A 22,299-nucleotide genomic window follows, 5' to 3' on the forward strand; every position below is an offset into this window, starting at 1 on the left:
CCTCCGTCCTCTGTTGTGGATTATGAGCTTTGATCATGTCCCTTTTAAGGTCGATATTACTTTCGCTTCCATTGTGGTATTTTTTCAAGATTGATAATGCTTTCTTAGCAACCTCAGCTAGCAGTTTTTTGTCTACCCCTGTACATTTTAGCGCGTCTTTCGGGACATTAGCTGTCAGCTCATCTTTATATTTGTCCTTTTGAAGTTGTACTTTCAATTAATTGAAAATCATCTCAAGATTTACCATTTTGGTATTAAGGAGCGCGATGAGTGTATTTTGGTCTCTGTAGTTCTCATTGAATTGATCATAAATTTTAGCCAAAGGTGTTATGGCAATAGCAGTTGCTGACAGTAAATACGGCTGTTCATTCGATTTAATTCCTTACTTCGAGGGTATGGCGCCTATGGGTCGCTCATGGCCTTGGCCATCCATCCCAAGGCTTTTTTTTGGGGAACATCGCGATTCTCTCTGGGTATTTGAGTCCAATCTTCTTCTTTTGGCCACCCGAGCTCTTTCAGGAGGCACACAGAGTGTCTCGCATTCCTCATCTCTCAAATGCACGTTGATGCCAAATTTATTACACATGTGTTTATTGTGCATCTCAGGTGAAATCATATTGCATGTCCCTTTGCTCTTTTCCATAGACTGTTTCTGGGCAATCACTTCTTCATTGCGTGTGTTTACTTTTCTGGTCATCTCCATCAGATCTTTAATCTGTTGATCAGCCACAGCCAATGAATTCCTCCTCTCCTTAGAGATCTTGTTCTTGCCATGTTTCAGAGTCAAGCTCAGGATGATTAAGAAGCAGCTCACCCATCTCGACATTTCTAACGTAGACTTTGTTTGAGAACTTCGGTATATTAAACTGGCAGTCATTGATTAGCACATTTTTATTAGACTCTTAGGCAATCCGCACAAAGGAAAAAAACAATGTCCACACTACTGAGTCTCGGGAGGATAGCTCAGGGGCAACGTGCTTGCCTTGGAAGCAAGACGACACGGAGCACCACAGGTTTGATCCCCCGGTCCACGCTTAGAAACCTCTGGGTATTAAGCGTGTTATAAATAACCAATCCTATCATATCTTATTATACTCCACACTCCAGTGACTCTGCCTGTTCCTTTAATGACATCCTTGTTCAACTCCTTCTCCGATATGGACTGCATCTCCCAGTCCGTGGAGGAGGCCAAGGTAATCCTCTTCCCAAAGCCAAACAAGAAACAAACCCTCTGTAGCTCCTACCACCCTAATAAACCTTCATGCCAAAATCTTTACAAAAATTCTAACATATAGAATGGATAAAGTAATCTCCGACCTGATCCACCCGGATCAAGCAGGCTTTGTCAAGGAGAGACAAACATTTGACAACATTTGGCGAATATCCTACCAGATAGAGAAGTCAAACAGGGCAGTCCTGAGGGTGGGGGTGTTAACGCTAGATGCAGAGAAGGCATTCGACTGAGCCGAATGGTCAGGAGGTTATGGGGTTTGGCCTGGGCTTTCTCCACCTGGGCAAAGCCAACTATGACTTATCAGGCTAGCTATCAATTGGCATGTCTCCCAGGCGATAGGGATCACTAGGGGTACAAAGCAGGGCTGCCCCATGTCACCAGTCCAGTACGTGATCTTTCTCGAACCCTTCCTAGCTAGAATTAGTCAGGAGATGGGAATAAAAGGGATTAAATTCGGTGGGGAAGACCATAAGGCAATGGCCTATGCCGACGACCTCCTGGTCGTGCTAACAGACATTGGCACTTCTATCCCGAGGTTAACGGCACTCCTACGGGAATTTGGCTGAGTGGTAGGCCTGAAGACCAACAACCAAAAATCAGAACTAATGGTGCTACACGAAGGCACACCCTCAGAAACATCAGATAGAGGGAAATTTGCACAAGCAGAGGGATCCCTTCGATACCTGGGGGTGACAATAACCAGTACCCTAGAGGGTATCTACAAAGCAAACTATCCCCAACTGTTGGAAACTATCAAGACCTGGCTGGGAGAGAGGAGGCTCCTTAACATATCATGGATGGGCCGCATCAATGTCATTAAAATTATAATTCTCCCTAGAGCGCTATATTACTTTCAGGCTCTCCCCCCTGGCGGTCACCCAAACATTCTTCAAAACCCTGAATAAACTAACTACATCTGGCAAGGGAAAAGACTGAGGGTGGCCTGGAGGGCCATGGTCACTCCCACGGGGGCATGGGGAAACGGGAGTTCTGAACTTTCAAATGTACTACCGAGCAGCTCAATTGAGGGTCATCCGAGACTGGTTCAATGGGAACCCCGACAGCATCTGGCGAAGGATGGATAGGGCAGTGGTGGGAAGACCCCTGGACGAGGTCCTGTGGTGCCCAAGAGCAGACAGGCCCCCCAACATGTACGGAAGCCGAATTACAGCCCTGGTGGGGGATACATGGGATGCTACGGTTAAAAAAGCATAGATCATGTCCTACCCATCTCTGCTCACTCCCCTATTCTGCAAGTCACAGTTTACCCCAGGGCTAGAGAAAGGAGCATATGCCAATGTTCAAAACCTTAAAATGCCAATAAAAATAATGTTTACATAATAAAAAAGCTTCATAAGTAATTGAAGAAGCAAAATGGGACGAAGAGAGGCCAGGTGGGGGCAGCGTTGCATGTCCTGCCTGCCGCGGCGAGACAGCCCAGCGCCCCGTCTAGCTTCCCCACTTTGGAGTCAGCTGAAACCATCAGGGTTCGGGGGTCGGACAGAGAAGCAGACCAGAGATAGCACAGGCAGGTGTCGGGGGGGATTGCTAGAGTCTTCATACCCCAGGCCGGCCGTACGGGCCGAGCTCCAGGTACTTGGGCAAGAGGGAAGGTGTCCTGCTGCACCGACGGTCCTGGCCATCTCTCGCTCACGGATGTGGGCAGCAGGAACCTTGACGCCCGCATGCACCATGGCGCAGGGCTTGCCCGGCGTGCCGGGCCCCTGTCCACCTGGGGAGGCATCCCTTGAGAACGGCCAGGCTTCCCTCGGCTCCCGGCTGCTCCCACTCGGGACTTCCCTGCCGACCGGGGTGCGCTCACCAACGCCCGCCCGCTGGCAGGTCAGGGTGGAGGAGCGCCCCACACCCAGCGGTTCAGGGGCCGCTCGGCGAGGAGAGGGTCGCTCGGGGCTCCCTCTCTCCGGTGGGGGGGGATGTCCCCAGCAGGTTATACAATCCATACAACTTTTACTTCCTCTAGAAAAGTTTGATCGTCTTCTCGCTGCTCCTCCACGGGCGTTGCCGGTGGGGCCAATCCGAGGACATCACTAAACCATCCAATTAGTAGTAGCGACGGGCGGTGTGTACAAAGGGTAGGGACTTAATCTATGCAAGCTTATGACCCGCACTTAATGGGAATTCCTCGTTCATGGGAAATAATGAGTTAGCATGGATGAGTCTCGTTCGTTATCGGAATTAACCAGACAAATTGCTGCACCAACTAAGAACGGCCGTGCACCACCACCCACAGAATCGAGAAAGAGCTATCAATCTATCAATCTTTTCCGTAATCCGGAGGAAGGTGACTAAGCTTTCTTGTAATCTGTGTACCCAGAGTGACAGAGTGGGACCACTCGGCAAAAGCGTCGGGCTCCTAATAGACCCAAATGGAGAGAAATGTCAAACTGACGCCCATCGGGACTTCCAGAGCAGCCCAACCATCTGGTCCTTGCAGACATTCCTATGGCCAATGACCAGATGGCCGGGCTTGGAGAGCGGCTATCTTGTAGGGCAATGCATTCCAATGGGCCTGGACTGGAAGGGCCTTTGGGCCCCACACCTGACAAAGGACATGGGACCGGCAGGTGCCCAAGGGCATGGGCCAGCACCAATCGTCATCCTCGAGCTCTGGCCAGGCCACGGTAGAGCTTCCCCCCATCCACTTAAAGAGGTTTTTCACCCACCTTGGATCTTGTCCCTCTGGCGAGGGACAGTCGGCCCACACGTGAGATAGGCACTTAAGGCCAAGAGGCCAGCACCCCCCCCAGTCGGCCTGGAGCTTTAGCAGGGCCCCTTTGGAGATTCTCTCTCTGGGGAGGGATGGGGACCCCACTAAGGCTCCCCGCGACCGCTGCCAACCGCTGCCAGGCTTGGGGACTCTTGACCCACACGCACAAGGCTGGTGGCCAAGGCCAGTGGTGGCAGCAGCCCCGGCCACCCTGGAGCTCTGGCCCAGGCCGCCTTAGAGCTTCTCCCGCCACATTAGAGCTTTTCCTTCCGGGGAGGGACGGGGCTCCCCACGATCGCCACTGGGGTTGGGGACAGTCAACCCAGACGTGAGACAGGTGCCCAAGGCTGGGGGCCAGTATCCCCCCAGCCACCCTGGAGCTTTAGCAGGACCCCTTTAGAGCTTTTTCCTGTGGGGAGAGATAGGAACTCCGCCGGGGCTCCCGCGACCACCACTGGGCTCAGGGGCTTTCGAAACCAGGCACAATACAGGCGTCCAAGGCCGGGGGCAGCAGCCTAACCATCTCCCTAGAGATATGGCTGGGCCCCCCCTCAGAGCTTCTTCAACCACATTAGAGACTTTCCCTCCAGGACTAACCCACAAACACTGTGGAACGCAGAGCCGCCACTGCAAGCGCATGTACCCCCACGCGGAGGAAAGGGACCCGCTCAGGACACACGCACCTCGTCTTGGACCTGACCACACGTGGTTGATACTTGCCCGAGGACTGGGAGCAATCCACAAACGCCATGGAACTCAAGGCTGGGCACTATAAGCGGTTATAGCCCAGTGGAGGTAAGGGGCCCACTTAGGGTGCCCCTTGACACACACACACTCCGTTTTGGACCTGACCACAAGCGGGTGACACTTGCCCGAGGACCAGGAGCAACCCACAAACTCCATTGAACCGAGGCTGGTAATTGCGCCACAGCTGCTCTGGGGGCCACAGGGTGGCACTTCCATGTCGACTATTAAGCCACGCAGTGGGGACTTATGGAACCCGACCGGAGACAAATGCAGGAGCCAGCCTCCCCAGCCGCAACTCGGGCCATCTGGTCCACCGGCCACAACTCTGGCCATCTCGGCCTACTCCCCGGGCTAGATGGCCCAGTGGCCGTGCCTGCCCCCACCGTCCAGGGGCACGGGCTTAAGGTACCACCCCCGCGCTCTGGGGTGGGTGCTTAAGCTGCCACCTCTCTTCCCTGCCCTGGCCGGGTCTTCATGCACCACCTCAGTGCACTTGGGGCGGGGCCTGGGAGATATTTTCACGCCGACTATTAAGCCCCGGCCGTGCCTGCACCTACCCCACTGTCCAGGGGCACAGGCTTAAGGTACCACCCCCCACCCCGTTAATCAGGTAGCACCAGTTCTGCTTACCAAAAGTTGCCGACTGTGCACTTGCATTCAATGCCCGGCTCCATGCCAGCGAGCAAGTCTTCTTACCCATTTAAAGTTTGAGAATAGGTTGAGATAATTTTGGCCCCAAGACCTCTAATCATTCGCTTTGCTAGATAAAACTGGGGTTTCCATGCGGCAGCTATCCTGAGGGAAACTTCGGAAAGAACCAGCTACTATATGGTTCGATTCGTTTTTTGCCCCTATAGCCCGGCCGGACCACCGATTTACACATCAGGACTGTTACGGACCTCCACCAGGCCGAGTTCACCATCTTTCGGGTCCTATCATGAACTCTCTCTTCAAAGTTCTTTTCAACTTTCCCTTACGGTACTTGTTGGTCATCAGTCTCGCGCCCGTATTTAGCCTTAGACTGCGTTTACCACACACGCTGGGCTGCATTCCCAAGCAACCTGACTCCAAGAGGACCTGATCCCGGTGAGCAAGAGGCCGCTATCGGCCCAACACCGTCCACGGGGTGAGTCTCGATCAGAAGGACTTGAGAACCCTGAGCAATGCCAGGGAGTCGGTGTTCTGTACGCCACAGTTTCCCACACCTGCCACTGAATGGGGATTTGGCGCAGGGCTCTTGCCTCTTCACTGGCCATTACTGGAGGAATTCTGGTTAGTTTATTTTCCTCCGCTTAGTAATATGCTTAAATTCAGCAGGTCACCACGTCTGATCTGAGGCTGTAGTTGGGGGAGCACAAAGCTCGGGGCAGCTGGCCTCGGGCCCGTACAGGGGGTTTCCCCAGGCCTGTGCCTCTGTGTGAGCTGTCCCAATTTACAACCGAAGCCCACATGATCCCAAGGTCCGCGCTCCATGGCCATCCTGCGCTGGCAGCCGTGGGACACCAGACAGCCACACACAGCACGACCAGGTGCCCTGGTGTAGGGTGAAGGTGCACCAGGCTTTTTTAAGGCCCGCTGCTGCCGCCACCACAACTGGGGCGTGCCAGCCACCTGGCCCTGCCGAAACCAGCATGAGATGGGGAAACTGGGGAGGCTGGGATGCGCCAGCAATGAGCTTGCATGCCAGCGACAGTCCCAGCCACGCCCCTGGGACGATTGATGTACAAGCGACCCTCAGACAGGTGTAGCCCCGGGAGGAACCCACGGCCGCATGGTGCATTCAAAGTGTTAATCAATGTGTCCTGCAATTCACACTAACTCTCGCAGCTAACTGCGTTCTTCATTGACGCATGAGCCGAGTGATCCACCGCCAAGAGTCACAGGCAACATTTTTTTGTTCCAGATGTTGGTCTGACCCTGGCGGTGCAGGAGAGGCAGCACTGCCTGTGGCGGGACAGCCCAGCACCCTATCTAGCTCACCCAAGACCATTGTGGTTTTAAAAAAAAAATGAAAAAAATCGCATGGGAACCCTGACGACCACCTGCAGCTGCGCTTCCCAGTGGGATGGAGGCAGACCGCTCTGCCACCGGCCCACCCAGCCCGATCCACTCATCCTTCCACGACCCCTTCCGCTTCCCTTTTGAGGGGGCCGGGAGACGGATGGCGAGGCGGGCCAGAGACAGCATGGTCAGGAGGTTGGGTGGGACCGCTAGAGTCTTCGAACCCCAGCCTGGCCGCATAGGGCCCAGCTCCAGGTACCTGGGCAAGAGGGAAGGTCACTCGCTGCGCCAGCGGGCCTGGCCATCGCTCGCTCACAGATGAGGGTGGCTGGAACCTTGGGGCCCACCTGTTGAGTAAGCCTGCTGCGCCATGGCTCATGCCCGGCATGCCAGGCCCCTGTCTTCCTTGGGAGGCGCCCCTCAAGAGCAGTCAGGTTTCCTTCGGCTCCCGGCTGCCCACGCTTGGGGCTTCCCTGCTGACCGGGGTGTGCCCACCAATTCCCACCCGCTGGCAGGTCAGAGAGAGGAGTGTGCGCCCCCGGCCAACGCTGAGGTGGGTTAGTGAGGAGGCTCCCTTTGTGGTGTGTGGTTGGGGACATCCCCAGCAGGTTAACCCAACCCTGCCAGGCCTCCCCACCCATCTGCTGGGTCGCGGACCCCCCTCCGGTGGAAGGGAATCCCTGCTCTGACCACACGCACCAGACCGCTCTGCGAGAGGTGCCCCGGGCTGTGGGTGTGCGTGTCTGGGATGCAACCGAGGTCAGGCCTGTGGCTCTCCCTCCCTCTGCTCCGCTGTTAATGATTCTTCATGCCCCTACTCACAAACAGATACACTAGCCCTACATGTCCCAATTCACACTCAAATGCCCCATTTCTCCTTCCAAACACATGTTCCAGATTCAAATGCCACCTCCCTCCTGTCGAGGGAGGTGGCATTTGCCACCATTCCCCCATCCAAATCCACACAAAGACACCAACATCTGTCCCTCCATACCTACACCAGGATGCTGCACTCCTCAGAGCCACACCCATATGCTTCACCTCTACTTCCAGACGGAGCCATCCGCCCTCTCTTTATACCCACACCCGATTACCCCATCCCTTCGACACACATGCTCCCACCCCTCCAATAAACCAACATCCTTCGCTCCAGACATACATACACCATCCCTTCATTCACACCCAGATGCCCCCTTCCTTCCCACCAGTGTTCCAGCCCTGACCCACATGCTCCATCATTCCCTGACACGCCCCCATCATATGCCCTGTCCCTCCATTCCAGATCAACAATGCCCTCCTCCAATCCAGACTCCACCAAGATGCCCAATCCCTTCCTCAAGACCCATACCATGATGCCCCATTCTCCGTCCACACAGAAAGATGCCCCTATCCCTCCTCTGATCAATGAGCCCCCATCCCTCCCTCCAGACCCTCACCAATGTGTCCCATCCCTGCAGACCCATACCAATGTGTCCTGTGCTTCCCTTCATACCTACAGCAATGTCCCCATCCCTCCCTCCAGACCCACACCCATGTGCCCATCCCTCTCTCAGACCCACACCAATATGCCCCATCCCTCACTCTGACCCACACCAATATTCCCAATCCCTCCCTCTCAGAACCACACCAAGATGCCCCATCCCTCCCTCTCAGAACCACACCAAGATGTCCCATACCTCCCTCTCTGAACCACACCAAGATGTCCCATACCTCCCTCTCAGACCTACACCAAACCTCCCTCTCAGACCCACACCAAGATGACATCATACCTCTAGACCCACACCAAGATGCCAACATGCCTCCAGACCCACCCCACATGTCCCATGCCTCCATTCCAGAGCCCACCAAGATGCCACCAACCCTTCATGCCAGACCCCACCAAGATGCCACCAACCCCCCCACCCCGAGACCCATATCATGATGCCCCATCTTTCCTCCACACAGGAAGAAGCCCCCGTCCTGCCCTCCAGACTCAAACTAAGATATCCATCTCCACACACAAAAGATACCACCCTTCAGACCTAGACAAATTTGCCCCATCTCTCCCTCCAAATATGTCCCATCCGTCCCAGACCCACACCAAGATGCTGCCTTCCCACCCAACACCTAGATCACCCATGCCATCCTCCAGAACAAATGCCCCATACCCATTCCAAACCAACACTAATGTGCCCTCGTCCATTGCAGACCCCCGCCCCAAGATGCCACCATCAGTCCCTCCACACAGCAAGATGCCACATATCCTGCCCTCCAGACCCACACCACCCCTATAGCTCCCCCAACCCCACACCAATGTACCCCGCCCCCACACCAATGTGCCCCCCTTCCAGCCCTCCAGATGCACACAGATGTCCCCATCCCACACACACCAGGATGACCCATCCCACCCTCCAGACCAACAGATGCCCCCTACCTGTTCAGACCGACACCAATATGTCACCATCCCTCAAGGCACAGCAAGATGCCCCCATCCTGCCCTCCAGACCCACACCTAGATGAACCATCCCTCCTCCCAGACCCACAATATGCTCCCATCCCTCCCCCAGACACAGACCAATGTCCCCATCCCCTCCCTCCAGACCCACACCGATGTCCCCATCCAACCCAAACCAGGATGCACCATCCATCCCTCCCTGCAGACCCACACCAATAGGCTTTGTCCCTCCCCAGTCCCACACCAATGTGCCTCCATCAACTTCCTTCAGAACCACAGCAAGATGCCCCATCCCACCCTTCAGATGCACACAGATGTCCCCATCCCACCCACACCAGGATGCCCCAATTCAATCCCAGACCAACAGATGCCCCATACCTGTTCCAGACCGACACCAATGTGCCACCATCCATTGCAAACCTCACCATCCCACCATCCACACAGCAAGAAGCCCCCATCATGCCATCCAGACCCACACCTAGATTAACCATCCCTCCCCCACACACAGACCAGTGTCTCCCATCCCTCCCATCAAACCCACACCAATGTGTGCCATCCCCTCCCCCGGACCCACACCAATGCACCTCATCCCTCCCCCCAAACCCACACCACTATGTCCCTATGCCTCCCTCCAGGCCCACACCAATGTGCCCCCTTCCTCCAGATCCACACCAATGTGCCCCATCCCACCAGACCCACACCACCAAGATTCCCAATGCCTCCCTCTAGAACAGAGGTCTTCAAACTGTGGGGCGCGCCTCCCGGGGGGGGGGGGCGCCAGAGCCCAGCATGTAATGTGTAAAATAGAATAAAAAACAATTATTTTTTATTTTTCGTTTGCAGGATATGGGCAGAGGGGGCTCACATGGTCAGACTGGACCATAAAACAGCTCAGGCACCAATGAAAGAATGCCCCACAGTTACAAATGGATATTCATTCCTTTAGGCACAGAATGTTTGAATAGTACCCCAGGGGGTGTTTATTGTTAAAATGTAAGCAAATTGTGATATTAAAGAATATTTTTTCAGCAATGGTCAAAACTACTAGCTGCATAGTGAAGTAACTCATCAAACTGGCCCACATTGGCCAAAAAAAAGTGACTCATTTTGACTTGCCTACACTAGCATTTTGCATTTTTGGTATGGGCGTTGCCCCAATACCCTGTAAGCCAGTCCGAGTCTGGCGGCTCATCCATAATGGGCTCGTCAATACAGTGGCCCACTCACCCATTATGGAGGAGCCGAGGAGCGAGCCCAGTGCAACACCGAGTACTCCCTCAGCTGCTTTTTCCAGTTGAGGGAGTGCTCCTGGGCTGGCTGAACTGTAGCACAGTACCCCAGCCGCACATGCTCCCTGAACTATGCAAGGCTGGGGCGTTTTGTTTTGCCAGCCTTACATAGCTCATTGGAAACGCTGGCTGGGGCACTGCATGTCTGTATGCAAGGCCAAGGCATACATTAGTTTTCAAAAAATTATTAGCAGAGTTTGCCAATTAAATTTGTTTTGATTAGCAAACAGACCCATTTGATTAGCAATTTTGTACTCACTTTGTTAATGTTACAAGAAGTTATTTTGTACACAAAACATGAAATGAGTAATAATACAGCAAATTTGCATACTGCTGAAATGAGACTAATGAGGAGTCAGGCCTTGCAAATTCTTAAAAATTGAGCTAGACCTGCAGGTTGGGGAACTTAATTTACCTATTCAACCTAAGAGAAATGCACTCGACCCATAGCAATGGAGGACAACACATTTGAAATGCTATATCTGTGAAAGGGTGCATGTCAGTACAAACCTGCTTTATGATTGACACAATGTTGCCACCCAGAGGCCAGCCATGAACAGTGAAACTTGTATTTGACATTGCCTGCAAATAAACTAAATGTTAAATAAAAGTTTCAAACATCTCTTGCAAATGCTACTCGTCCTTCATAAAATCTACCCGACTATGCGAGAGGGCGAAAAGACTTTTCAAGCCCTACATGAGTGGCTGTAAAATGTAAAAGGTAAGCTGCATGAATGGACACAAATAGTTATGATAAAAAGGCTCTGAAAACAGTTTGGCCATCTGTCTCCTGTAGGTGGTAACATAATGCAATCATAAACCAAAGCGAACTCTAGAGGCTAACTACAATGTTTGGTATTTCAGTAAATATGTGGGTATACAGACTGGATGGAACTATTGATCACTACTTTGCGTAAGCATCTAGTTCGCTTTGTGTATTCATTATGTAAGAGGAAAGAAAGTGAGACTAACAGTTGACATAGCAGGCAGAGAACTCTGCAAACTAGGTAGAACATTGTAGTTTGTTGCCATCTTACTTTCCCGCTACCTGGTATAAAGCAACGTGGTAATAGAATGTCAAGGAGTATTGGTTTTCTCATGGGTTGAATACCAGTTGAAAGATGTATGCAACCTGCAGGTTACAGAACTAGGTTTGCCATCACAAGCATTTGATCATGTACATTTTCAAAAGTGTTTATTCGCCAATATGATGCATCATCCCCAACAAAATGAAATATAGTTGACACTATGAAATTTAGATAACTAAGCTAAACTTTACTGTAAAGCATGGAGATGCAGTGTTTTACGGTATCAATACTGTAATTATGCATTACATTTTAGGAATGAAATTGCATGACTGCCTTTTAAAAAAATATATAAAGTTGACACATACTTGTCTTTGCCAGACAGGATATACAAAGCTTAATAAAAGTATCCTCCCTTCTGGTTTGCAATTATTTGAATAAGAAATTCTTGCCAAGCACTCCCACACATGCTGGCACTTAATAGTGGAGAAGATGATTACTGCTACACTTTGTCTATTAGCACTTAAAGTGAACAGTGAAAAGAGGGTGAGGAGAGCACCGAGGGCAAGCAGGGCGAGCAAGGCGTTCATTGAAGAGGGCAACTTAAATAGCTAGCTTTGCTATACAAGTGTACATTTGATTAGCAAACTCCAGAATTGCATAGCAAGTTGCTATGCGATACTGCTTATTTTATGCCTGGGTATGTGTGAGGGGAAGCTCCTGCACCTCCTGGCACATACAGACAGAGCAACCTGGAGTGGGGTATTTTAGCACCCACGCACAGGTCCCTGCAGAAGGTATGTTTATGCTAATTTATTTTTTCATTTAAATAGTGTATGGATGCATGTATGCTTGTGTTATGTGCAAGTGTATGGTGATGGGTGCTCGTATGAATGATAGTGATTGCTGTGTGAAGGTGTGTGTGTTTGGTTTGGTCCGTTGAGCTGATTTTCTTTATCTATCATAGATGTCCAGTCAAAAATACCATGCTTTCTCCTTTTTTCCCCCAGCGCCAATTGTAAACTGGCTTTTACCAATATTATTTTAAACGTATGCTAAAAAATGCAACATTTTAACCCATTATTTAATAAAATATTCACGGTGGAAAACCCCCCTAACCACACTTGAGTGGTTCGGGCTCCCTCGCTGCACTCGGTCACTATGGCATTTTTGTGGGAAATATTTATTCCTCCACAAAATCTCCAAAAAACAAAGTGACTCCACTTTGTTAAGAAAGGCGCTTCACAGTTAGCCCCTAACTGTGAAGCGCCTTTCCTAACAAAGTGGAGTCACTTTGTTTTTTGGAGATTTTGTGTTTGAATAGGTCCTACTGCTACAGGACCCTTTACGGACTGGCTGCTCCAGACAAAAACATTTTGAATATACTTCAGTATATTTTTTTCATCATCTAATGCAATCACTAAAAGACTGAACTTACAAGTGGTGCCCTCCTCTCTCTCTTCATTTTTTAAATATTTATTCCCCTCCACTTAAAAAATTCCCCAGCTCCCACTGTCCCTTGGACTGTGTTGGGAACAGGGTGGGGGGAGCCGAGGGTCTGTGATGGGGTGCAGAGAGCCCAGGGACTGGGTAGGAGGGAGCCCAGCGACTATGATGGGAGCAGGTGGGGGAGCCCAGGGACTATACTGGGAGTAGGGTGCAGTGACAGCGCAAAATTGTTCATAGCCGATTGTACATACTGTCCATTTGGCATTTTTGGGGGGCCCGGCCTGGCCAAATTTTGCTCAAGGGGGCCCAGGCCAAAAAAGTTTGAAGACCACTGCTCTAAACCAATACCATAATGCCACATCCTCCCTCCACATAGCAAGATGCCCCCTCCCCTTGCAACAGATGCCCATGTGACACTCCCGAATCACATGCAGATAGCCTCAGCCGACCCCCTCTAAAACCACCCATCCTAATATGCCACCATCCCCCACCAAAGTACACCAGCCCCCCTTCCAGACCCACACCAATATGCCGCCATCCCTCCACAGACCAATGTCCCTGTCCCTCCCATCAAACCAACACCAATGTGCCCCGCCCCCCCATCAATCCAACACCAATGTGCTCCTATCTATTGCAGACCCCACCACGATGCCACCATCCCTCCATCCGCACAGCAAGATGCCCCCATCCCACCCTCCAGGCCCACACCTAGATGAACCATCCCTCCCCCAGACACACACCAATGTGTGCCTACCCCCTCCCTCTAGAGCCACACCAAGATGCCCCATCCCACCCTCCGAACCCCCCAACCCACACCTAGATGACCGATGCCACCCTCCAGACCCACTGTGCCCCATCTATCCCTCCAGACCCACAACCATGTCCCCCCATCGCTCACCCTGACCCACACCAATGAACCCCCACCCATCCACCTAGACCCACACCAATGTACCCCAACCCTCCCCCCAAACCCACACCACTGGCCCCATTCCTCCCCGACCCACACTACTATGTTCCTATCCCTCCCTCCAGACCCATACCAATGTGCCCCAGCCTGCCAGACCCACACCAGCGTGCACCTATCCAACCATTCAGACCCTAAAGTGACCCATCCCTCCCTCTAGACCAATACCATAATGCCCCATCCTCCCTCCACATAGCCAGATGCCTCTTCCCTTCGCAAAAGATGCCCATGTGCCGCTCCCGAATCACACGCAGATAGCCCCAGCCAACCCCCTCTAAAACCACCCATCTTAATATGCCCCCAGAACCACACCAATGTGCCCCATCCCCGCCTTCCAGACCCACACCAATATGCCACCATTCCTCCCCAGACCAATGTCCCTGTCCCTCCCAACGAACTCACACCAATGTGCCCCTATCCATTGCAGACCCCACCAAGATGCCACCATCCCTCCATCCACAGCAAGATGCCTCATCCCATCCTCCCGACCCACAGCTAGATGAACCATCCCTCCCCCAGACACAAAAATGTGCCCCCACCCCCTCCATCCAGAGCCACACCAAGATGCCCAATCCCACCCTCCCAACCCACACCTAGACAACCCCTGCCACCCTCCAGACCCACTGTGCCCCATCTCTCACTCCAGAAACACACCCATGTGCCCCATCCCTCCCCCCACACCCACACCAATGTGCCCCATCCCTCCCATCAAGCCCACACCAATGTGCCCCCACCACCTCCCTCCAGAGCCACACCAAGATGCCCCATCCCACCCTCCCAACCCACACCTAGATGGCCCATGCCACCCTCCAGACCTACTGTGCCCTATCTGTCCCTCCAGACCCACACCAAGGCATAAAATAAGCAGTGTTGCATAGCAATTTGCAATGCAATTCTGTAGGTTTTGTTAATAAAATGGACAATTGCGTAGCAAAGTTAGCTATTTAAGTTGCCCTCTTCAATGAGCGCATGGCTCGCCCTGCATTCCTCTCTTGCCCATGATGTTCTCTTCACCCTCTTTTCTCTCGTAACTTCAAGTGCTAATGAAGAGAAAGTGCAGCAGTAATCCTCTCCTCCACTATTAAGTACCAAAGGCATGTGTGGGAGTGCTAGGCAAGAGTTTCTTTTTCAAATAATTGCAAACCAAAAGTAATCAGGATGATACTTTTATTAAGCTTTCTATATCCAGTCTGGCAAAGACCAGTATGTATCAACTTTATATTTATATAAAATGATTCATGCAATTCCATTTCTAAATTGTAAGTTATTACATAATGCATAATTACAGTATTAATACTGTTACACACCGCATCATCTCCATGCGTTACAGTAAAGTTTAGGTTAGTGTATCTAAATTTCATAGTGTCCACTGTATTTCATTTTGTTGGGAAAGATGCATCATATTGACAAGTGAACACTTTTGAAAATGTACATGATCATATTCTTGTGATGGCAAACCTAGTTCTGTAACCTGCAGGTTGCATACATCTTGCAACTGGTGTTCAAACCATTGGGGAAACCCATATTCCTTGAAATTCTGTACATATCACTCTGTTGGTTTAAACAAGCTACCCTGAAAGTGAAATTACCACAAACTACAATATTCCACCTAGTTTGCCCACTTCTCTGCCTGCTACACAATCCACTCTGCTTAGTCTCTTTCTTACCACTTACATAAAGCGAGCTAGATTCTTACGCAAAATAGTGATCAATAGTTCTGCCCAGTCTGTACATCTACAGGTCTACTGCAATACCAAACACTGTAGTTTGCCTGCAGAGTACGCTTTGCTTTAAGTTTGGATTATATATTACTACCTGCAGAAGACAGCTGACCAAACAGTTTTCATAGCCTTTTTTAATCATACTTATATCATACTTATATATTTATTTGTGTCCATTCATGCAGCTAACATTTTACAGACACTCATCTATGGCTTGCAAAGTCTTTTTGCCCAATTGCATAGTCAAGTAGATTTTCATAAAGGGCGAGTAGCATTTGTAAGAGATTTGAAACTTTTAATTAACATTTACTTTGCAGAAAAATGTCAAATACAAGTTTCACTGTGCATGGCTGGCCTCTGGGTGGCAGCAGTGTGCCAAATATAAAGTGGGTTTGTAGGGACTTTAAAGAATCACATTTTAAATGTGTTGTCCTCCATTGCTATGAGTCAGTGCATTTTTCTTAGGTTGAATAGGTAAACTGAGTTACCCGACCTGCAGGTCTAGTTGAATTTTAAAGGCCTGACTACTCTATCTAAGGTCTTATTTCTGCGGTAGGCAAAACTGCTGTATTGTTGCTCATTTTATGTCTTGGGTACAAATAACTTCTGGTGACATTAACATTATTAGTACAAAATTGCTAATCAAATCAGCCTGTTTGCTACTCAAAAATAATTTAATTTGCACCCTGCTAATCAATTTTTGAAAACTAATTTATGCCTTGCACACCCATATCCCCATCACTCCGCCGAACCACACCAATGTACCCCAACCCACACCACTGCCCCTACTCCCCCAGACCCACACCACTATGTTCCAATCTCTCCCTCCACTCCCACACCAATGTGCCCCATCCCCCAAGACCTACACCAGCATGCACCTATTCAATCATTCAGACCCACCAAGATGCCCCATCCCTCCCTCTACACCAATACCATATTGCACCATCCTCCCTCCACATAGCAAGATGCCCCTTCCCCCTTGAAACAGATGCCTGTGTGCCGATCCCGAATCACACGCAGATAGCCCCAGCCAGCCCACTCTAAAACCACCCATCCTAAACACACCCTCATGAAACATTAAATTACTCGATTACCCTCTTTACCCCCCTTTGATCAGTTAAACACCACCATACACTGTTTCCCTGTCCCGTAGCCGCTCCCCCCACCTTTCATGTTGAATAGCTGAACATAATTTTTAAAGTAAATGTAATTTCGCGCGCTCCCCTGTCGAAATCGGCTGCCTTGCAGGAACGTTCACGGTATCCCGAAGAAAATGCAAATTGTATTTGCAGCCAGCCAAGAGCACACGGATTGTTGCTCTTCCTGCAGCCTGGCGGCCAGAGCCTTGCCGCTCAGTCAAGACGAAGTCCGACACTCCAGGGTCTGTAGAAACGTTACAGGTATTCCAACGAAAATGCCCACCCCAACTACTGCAAGCCAAAGGCAGGCAAAGTGCGGTTGCACTTGCAGCCACAGCCACAGCCTTCCCGCTCAGCCGGGATGGGAACTAGTTGCTACTGTGAGCGTACGACTTCAGACGAAATTTCCGTTTCCGGGTGAACATAAGAAGAGGCAGCACAAGCAGGCGTTTGAGGTAAGTTTTGTAACATTACCTTCTGTTAGATTGTTTAATTTCAGTGAGAATTAACGCACAGTAGAACTCTGCGCTCACATGTGCTTTTTCTCCGAACAAAACCTTCTTCTGCCAAATGACACATGTTTAGAGCTGCATTGTAGAGACGAAACAGCGGGCTCATTTTATCGTAACTTTTTTTTTAATGTGCAGCTGATGCCATCTGTGTGTGACTGTTCAGTCTGCCTCGGAGGGGGAGAAAGCGCCGGGTCTGCCTCTGACGTTGCCTTCGTTTTCAGCAAACGACAGTTTTGGAAAATGTCTGAACAGGGTTGCGTTTCAAAAGCAAATAACGTTTGTTTCCTTGTGTTCTGGCAAGTGGAAAACAGAACTATACATAACGAAGAATTAAAGTGAAACATAGTAACTTGTGTAACAGGTACATTGTGTACGAATACATAGTAATTACCATGTTTTGTAATATTTAGTTATCTTTGTTATTTTAATAGTCAGAGAATTATAAAGTAGAAGATATTGAAGGAGAGCTTGGTAGGCAAAGGATAATTAATCTGTGTTTTCATTTCCCCAAAAGGGAACATTCCAAGAAATGTAATTTTCTTGATAAACGGTCGGCAGGAAGAACATATTTTATTTTAGAGTAAATCACACCCACGCTTCTTAACTGAATTAATAACAGAGCCTTAAATGTGATATTAAAACATATCAATACATCCTCCGTTGCGTTGTTTTGGCAGTTTCTCCTATCTGCTACACTATGTGGGATTCTTAAGAAGCCCTTTATACAACCAGAACTACATAAGGATAATGATAATCTTGTATGATCTTAAATGCATCTGTACAATTCTTATCTGGCGGAAGATCTAGGTTTTGGCCTCATCCCATCTCCTCGTAGGTGTGTGATAGTATGTCAATGTGATTAGAGGTGGGTGTGTCTGTGGGATTGGAGGATATTTTGGTGGTGCAGTGAGAAACTTATTATCATGGTATTAAATGAGCACGGACCGAGCTTCGCGAAGCAATAGAGTGCTTTACAGAGGCATAAAACAGTACAGATGCATAACTGAGCACTTTTCTGAGGTAACAACAGAACAGAAATACAGCGGGGGTGGGATACAGATGGGCGCAGAGGAGGGGTACTGTTGTAGCGGGTGGCATGGAGGAGAGGTGTAGGTTGCATCTAGCGAGTCAGGTGGTACGAAGGGCAAAGTAATGGCCTAGGTGTTGAGGCGGAGAGATTACTTGAAGAGGTGGGTCTTGAGTTCTTCTCTGAATTGTAGCAGTGTGGGGGCGAGTCTGATGCTGATGGGGAGGAGGTTGCCTAGTCAAGGGTGTAGGCAGAGAAGGCTTGTTTTCTGGTCTTTTCCTTTTTTGCTGCGCAGATTTCAAGTCTGCATGTGTCCTGGCTTCTGGTGGTGTGCTGTCTGCCGGAGATGCTGAGTTTCTCTGCAAGGTAGCTGGGTGACTTGAGTGTGACTGCCTTATAGATGATGTAGCAAGACTTGAAGGTGATTTTTACGTGCAGTGGGAGCCAGTGAAGGTTGATGACGGCCGGGGTGATGTGGTCGTATCGGCGTAGACCCTTGATGAGGTGTGTGGCTGCGTTTAGGACCCTTCTCAGGGGCATAAGGGTGGATGACTGGAGGCATTCGAGTGGTCCATTGCCCCCATCCAGGAAACTTGTTGCACTTCCCAATGACTTCCTTTGTGTTGTATGTATATTTACTTGAAGAATAGGGATGTCAAGTTTGATCAGAAATGACTACACGAACACATGGAGGGGTGACAGGCATTTCCCGTAAGGGTGACTGAACAATAACACAAAGATGAGAACAAGTGATGAGTCAGTTTAATGAGGGTGTGTGAAACATACACTAGAGACAGAACAAAAAATGCAGGCAACAGGTGACTTACAAAGTTAACATTAACCTAGAGGGCAATTGCCGCAAAATTAAGAGGAATACTGTACAAATATACAAAAGTACATTATTACGTGTCGTAAGGTGAAGTTTCAGCCGAGCCTGGATGAGATCCACCAACAAGCTGGCTTTGATTGTGCTGGGCAGAGGGTTGCAATGGAGCTGGGAGAGTGGGAGGAAAGCAACAGGAGGCACCGGGGCACACAGGACTGTGAGGTTGAGTGGAGAGAACGAGATGGTGAGTAGACATAGATACTGTCAGCCAGGTACATAGGGGCAAGACCATTGGTAGCTTTGCGGAATAAAAGAAGGAAATTGAAAAGGGAGCTGTTGTTCATGAAGAGACAACTAAGGATTTTGTCTAGGGGGGGAGGAGTAGATGCAAAAGCCAAGGTTTAGGCATGATCAGTAGTTGAAGGGTGGAGATTGGAGTTTTTCTACAATGGTGGGTAAGAGTGTACACATTTGCCAAATGTTGAGAATTTTAATACAAGCAGCAGAGGCGATGGTACTGATGAATTGTTGCAGTCGGATGCCTCTATGAAAGAGGATCCCAAGGTTGCGAGACTTGGGCGAGAAAGCAAGAAAGGTCAAGAGGGCAGGAGAGGGCAGGTGTCACAGCAACACAGTGGTAGCTGTGGCATTTCTGGAAACGTGTGCACTCCTGATTGCCATCACGTCCTTTCTAACATTTCGGGTTGTGGTCTAGTCTTTTCCAACATGTTGCCTAACGATGCCTTTTTCCTTTCCAAAGACGCCACAGTCATTGTTTTGAAACCCTTCCACACTGTTGGGTAAGACATTTGTTTCTGTTCCCTTATAAATATTAGACTTCTAAACCTTTGGGATCCCTTCGTCAGGAAACTACCCCTACAAGCCCTTAGCTGCATATATCTACCGATTTTTGTTGATGACCTTCGTCTTTCAAATGGTTGTACTGCCATAATGGTTACCGTCAATTCCACCACCAAAATGATACATTTCACTTCTTTACCAGGAATATCATCAGCTCCTCAGATGGCATCGCTATTTCTCAAACGAGATCTTCAGATTACATGGACTGCCTTTTCTATCACTTCCGACAAAGGATCCCAGTACACCTCACAGTTTTGGGCTATATTGTGTAAACAGCTGGGAATAGAAAGACCATTATCATCGTTACACCACCCACAAACTAATGGCCAAACTGAGAGATTCAACTACCCTGTGCTGTGGAACAGTATCTTTGCTGTTATACTAACACCAGCCAAGATCATTGGGAACCTTTGTTATATACATCTGAATTTGCTTTTAACAACTATGTGCACTCTGCAACTCAATTGAGTCCTTTATTTTGTGCTACCAGAGTTCACCCGAGACATCTTCCCATGTCGCTTCTTCCATCCTCGAAATCTACCGTGAATTTGCTTTTGGAAACCATCGCCCAAAACCATAAGAAGGCTTGTGAAAATCTAGAGCTATACAAGAAGAGGAACACGTGCTATGCTGATAGAAAAAGAATGAATGATCTGGTTTCAGAGGTGAGATCTAGAGTTTGGTTATCCACAAAGTATTTACCCCGCTGGATCCATCCTACCAAACTATCACCTCGATATGGAGGACCCTTTTTGATTACAGACAAAATCAACCCTATAGTATTTCCACTATGCCTTCCCAAGAAATGAAAACACACCCACACCGATTTTCATTCTTCCTTGCTCAAGACCTACACTTCCGACAAGTTTACCACAAAAAGAACTAGTCATGCTGCTCCACCTAGAGACCAAGAAGAATATGTGGCAACCAAGATTTGTGATTCACGTTACTGCCAAGGAAGACTACAATATCTAGTTCATTGGAAGAGCTATTCTTCACAGGAAAGGACTTGGGAACCTGTTTCTCAAATTCATGCTCCGTTTCTTCTTCAACGCTTTCATCTGATACATCCTTGGAAACCTGGGAACGCCAGGAGAAGAAGAGGGGCATACTGTCGTAGCATCATGGTGGTCGTAGCATCGCTGGAAACGTGTGCACCTCTGAGTGCATCAAGTCCTTTTTCCCGTTTTTTTGTTGTTATCTGGTCTTTTCCAACATGGTGCCGACCGCTTCCTTTTTCCTTTTCATAGACACTACAGTTTTCGAGTTGCAACCCTGCCACACTGGCGGGTAAGACACTTGTTTCTGTTCACTTCCTAGCCTTACTCTGCTCTCACACTTGCTTTTGACTCCTTATTTCCTTTGTGGTGTACTGTGTTTCCCAAAGTCCCACTCCTCGTCTCCCCTCCCCTTGCTCCTTCCTGGAGCTTGGAACCCAGCTGCAGTATTTTCCTTTCTGCCGTCTGACTACTTGGATATCTTCCTTTGTTTTCCGACCTTCATGCTGCTGTGTTTATCTGGTACTAGCTATGATCCTGATTACTTTTTCTATTGCTGCCATCAAGTTATCAATCAGGGTTTGTTCTGCCCATTGGCTTTTCCCCTAAAGGTCGTAACCCCCTGGCCATCCCTTTGTTCTGCCTGTATCCTTGGGCAGGCATAGTGGCGTCAGGACGGGACTGTTCGTATCTCTTCAAGTAGCGAAGTACGTTCAAACAAAAGAAAGGAAGATGCAAAGCGAGAAGAGCAACAAGACGAGCAAGAACGCACTGGAGGTTAGAAAAGTGTGATTCCTGATCAACCTGAGCGGGGACGGTTGCGATGGCATTTGGAAATTAGGAGAAAGATTACTTTGATTCTGAATGAGTTTAGCATGAGGCAGCAGAGAGGAGTCCGGTGATGGATTGCAATGAGAGTTGGTCGTCTGTTCCAAGATAGCTGGGGTAAAGGAAGGAAAGAAGAAAAATATTTGCATGTCGTCAGCAAAGAGGTTACAATAAAATAAGAAATAAGCTACGTCTACCTAGGGCCACGGTATAGAGGGTGAAGTGCAGAGGATTGAAGGACTGATCTTCCAGGTTTGATAACAGGAAGAGGGGTGTGGTCAGAGGTGTGCAACTTCTAGGAGGTTTTAAAGTGTTTACTGTGGACGGTAGATTGAAGTGGATCTCCAAGGCCATTGTCCAAAAGTGATTTGGTTGAAAACAACCACTGAAGGAATTTTGAGTGATGGGATAGGAGAAAAACAGGGTGATACATTGCTGGGACAGATGGGTGAGCAGAGAGATTCTTTCATAGAGATAGGACAATTGCAGATTTGAAGGAGGAAGCCAGGGAAGAGT

General features: G+C 49.4%; 1 protein-coding gene and 1 non-coding gene across 4 annotated transcripts in view; one reads left to right on the top strand and one right to left on the bottom strand.

Moving 5' to 3' along the window:
* Positions 1 to 6,437: 6,437 nt before the first annotated feature.
* Positions 6,438 to 6,588, bottom strand: LOC138512557 (5.8S ribosomal RNA). Its single transcript, XR_011281361.1, has one exon. It is a non-coding gene; the product is annotated as a 5.8S ribosomal RNA (ribosomal RNA).
* A 10,403-nt stretch (positions 6,589 to 16,991) lies between these two features.
* Positions 16,992 to 22,299, top strand: part of ATG10 (autophagy related 10) — a 719,085-nt gene continuing 713,777 nt past the window's right edge. For 2 of the 3 annotated variants that reach the window (XM_069627571.1, XM_069627572.1), the window contains exon 1: positions 16,992 to 17,186. In XM_069627571.1, the coding sequence (XP_069483672.1) occupies positions 17,007 to 17,186 (180 nt within the window). In that variant the 5' untranslated portion in view covers positions 16,992 to 17,006. The remainder of the gene's footprint in view (positions 17,187 to 22,299) is intronic. The other variant, XM_069627573.1, reaches the window with a different exon arrangement.

This window comes from Ambystoma mexicanum, chromosome 6p, assembly GCF_040938575.1.
Source record: "Ambystoma mexicanum isolate Mex_15411 chromosome 6p, UKY_AmexF1_1, whole genome shotgun sequence".
NCBI classification, from domain to species: domain Eukaryota; kingdom Metazoa; phylum Chordata; class Amphibia; order Caudata; family Ambystomatidae; genus Ambystoma; species Ambystoma mexicanum.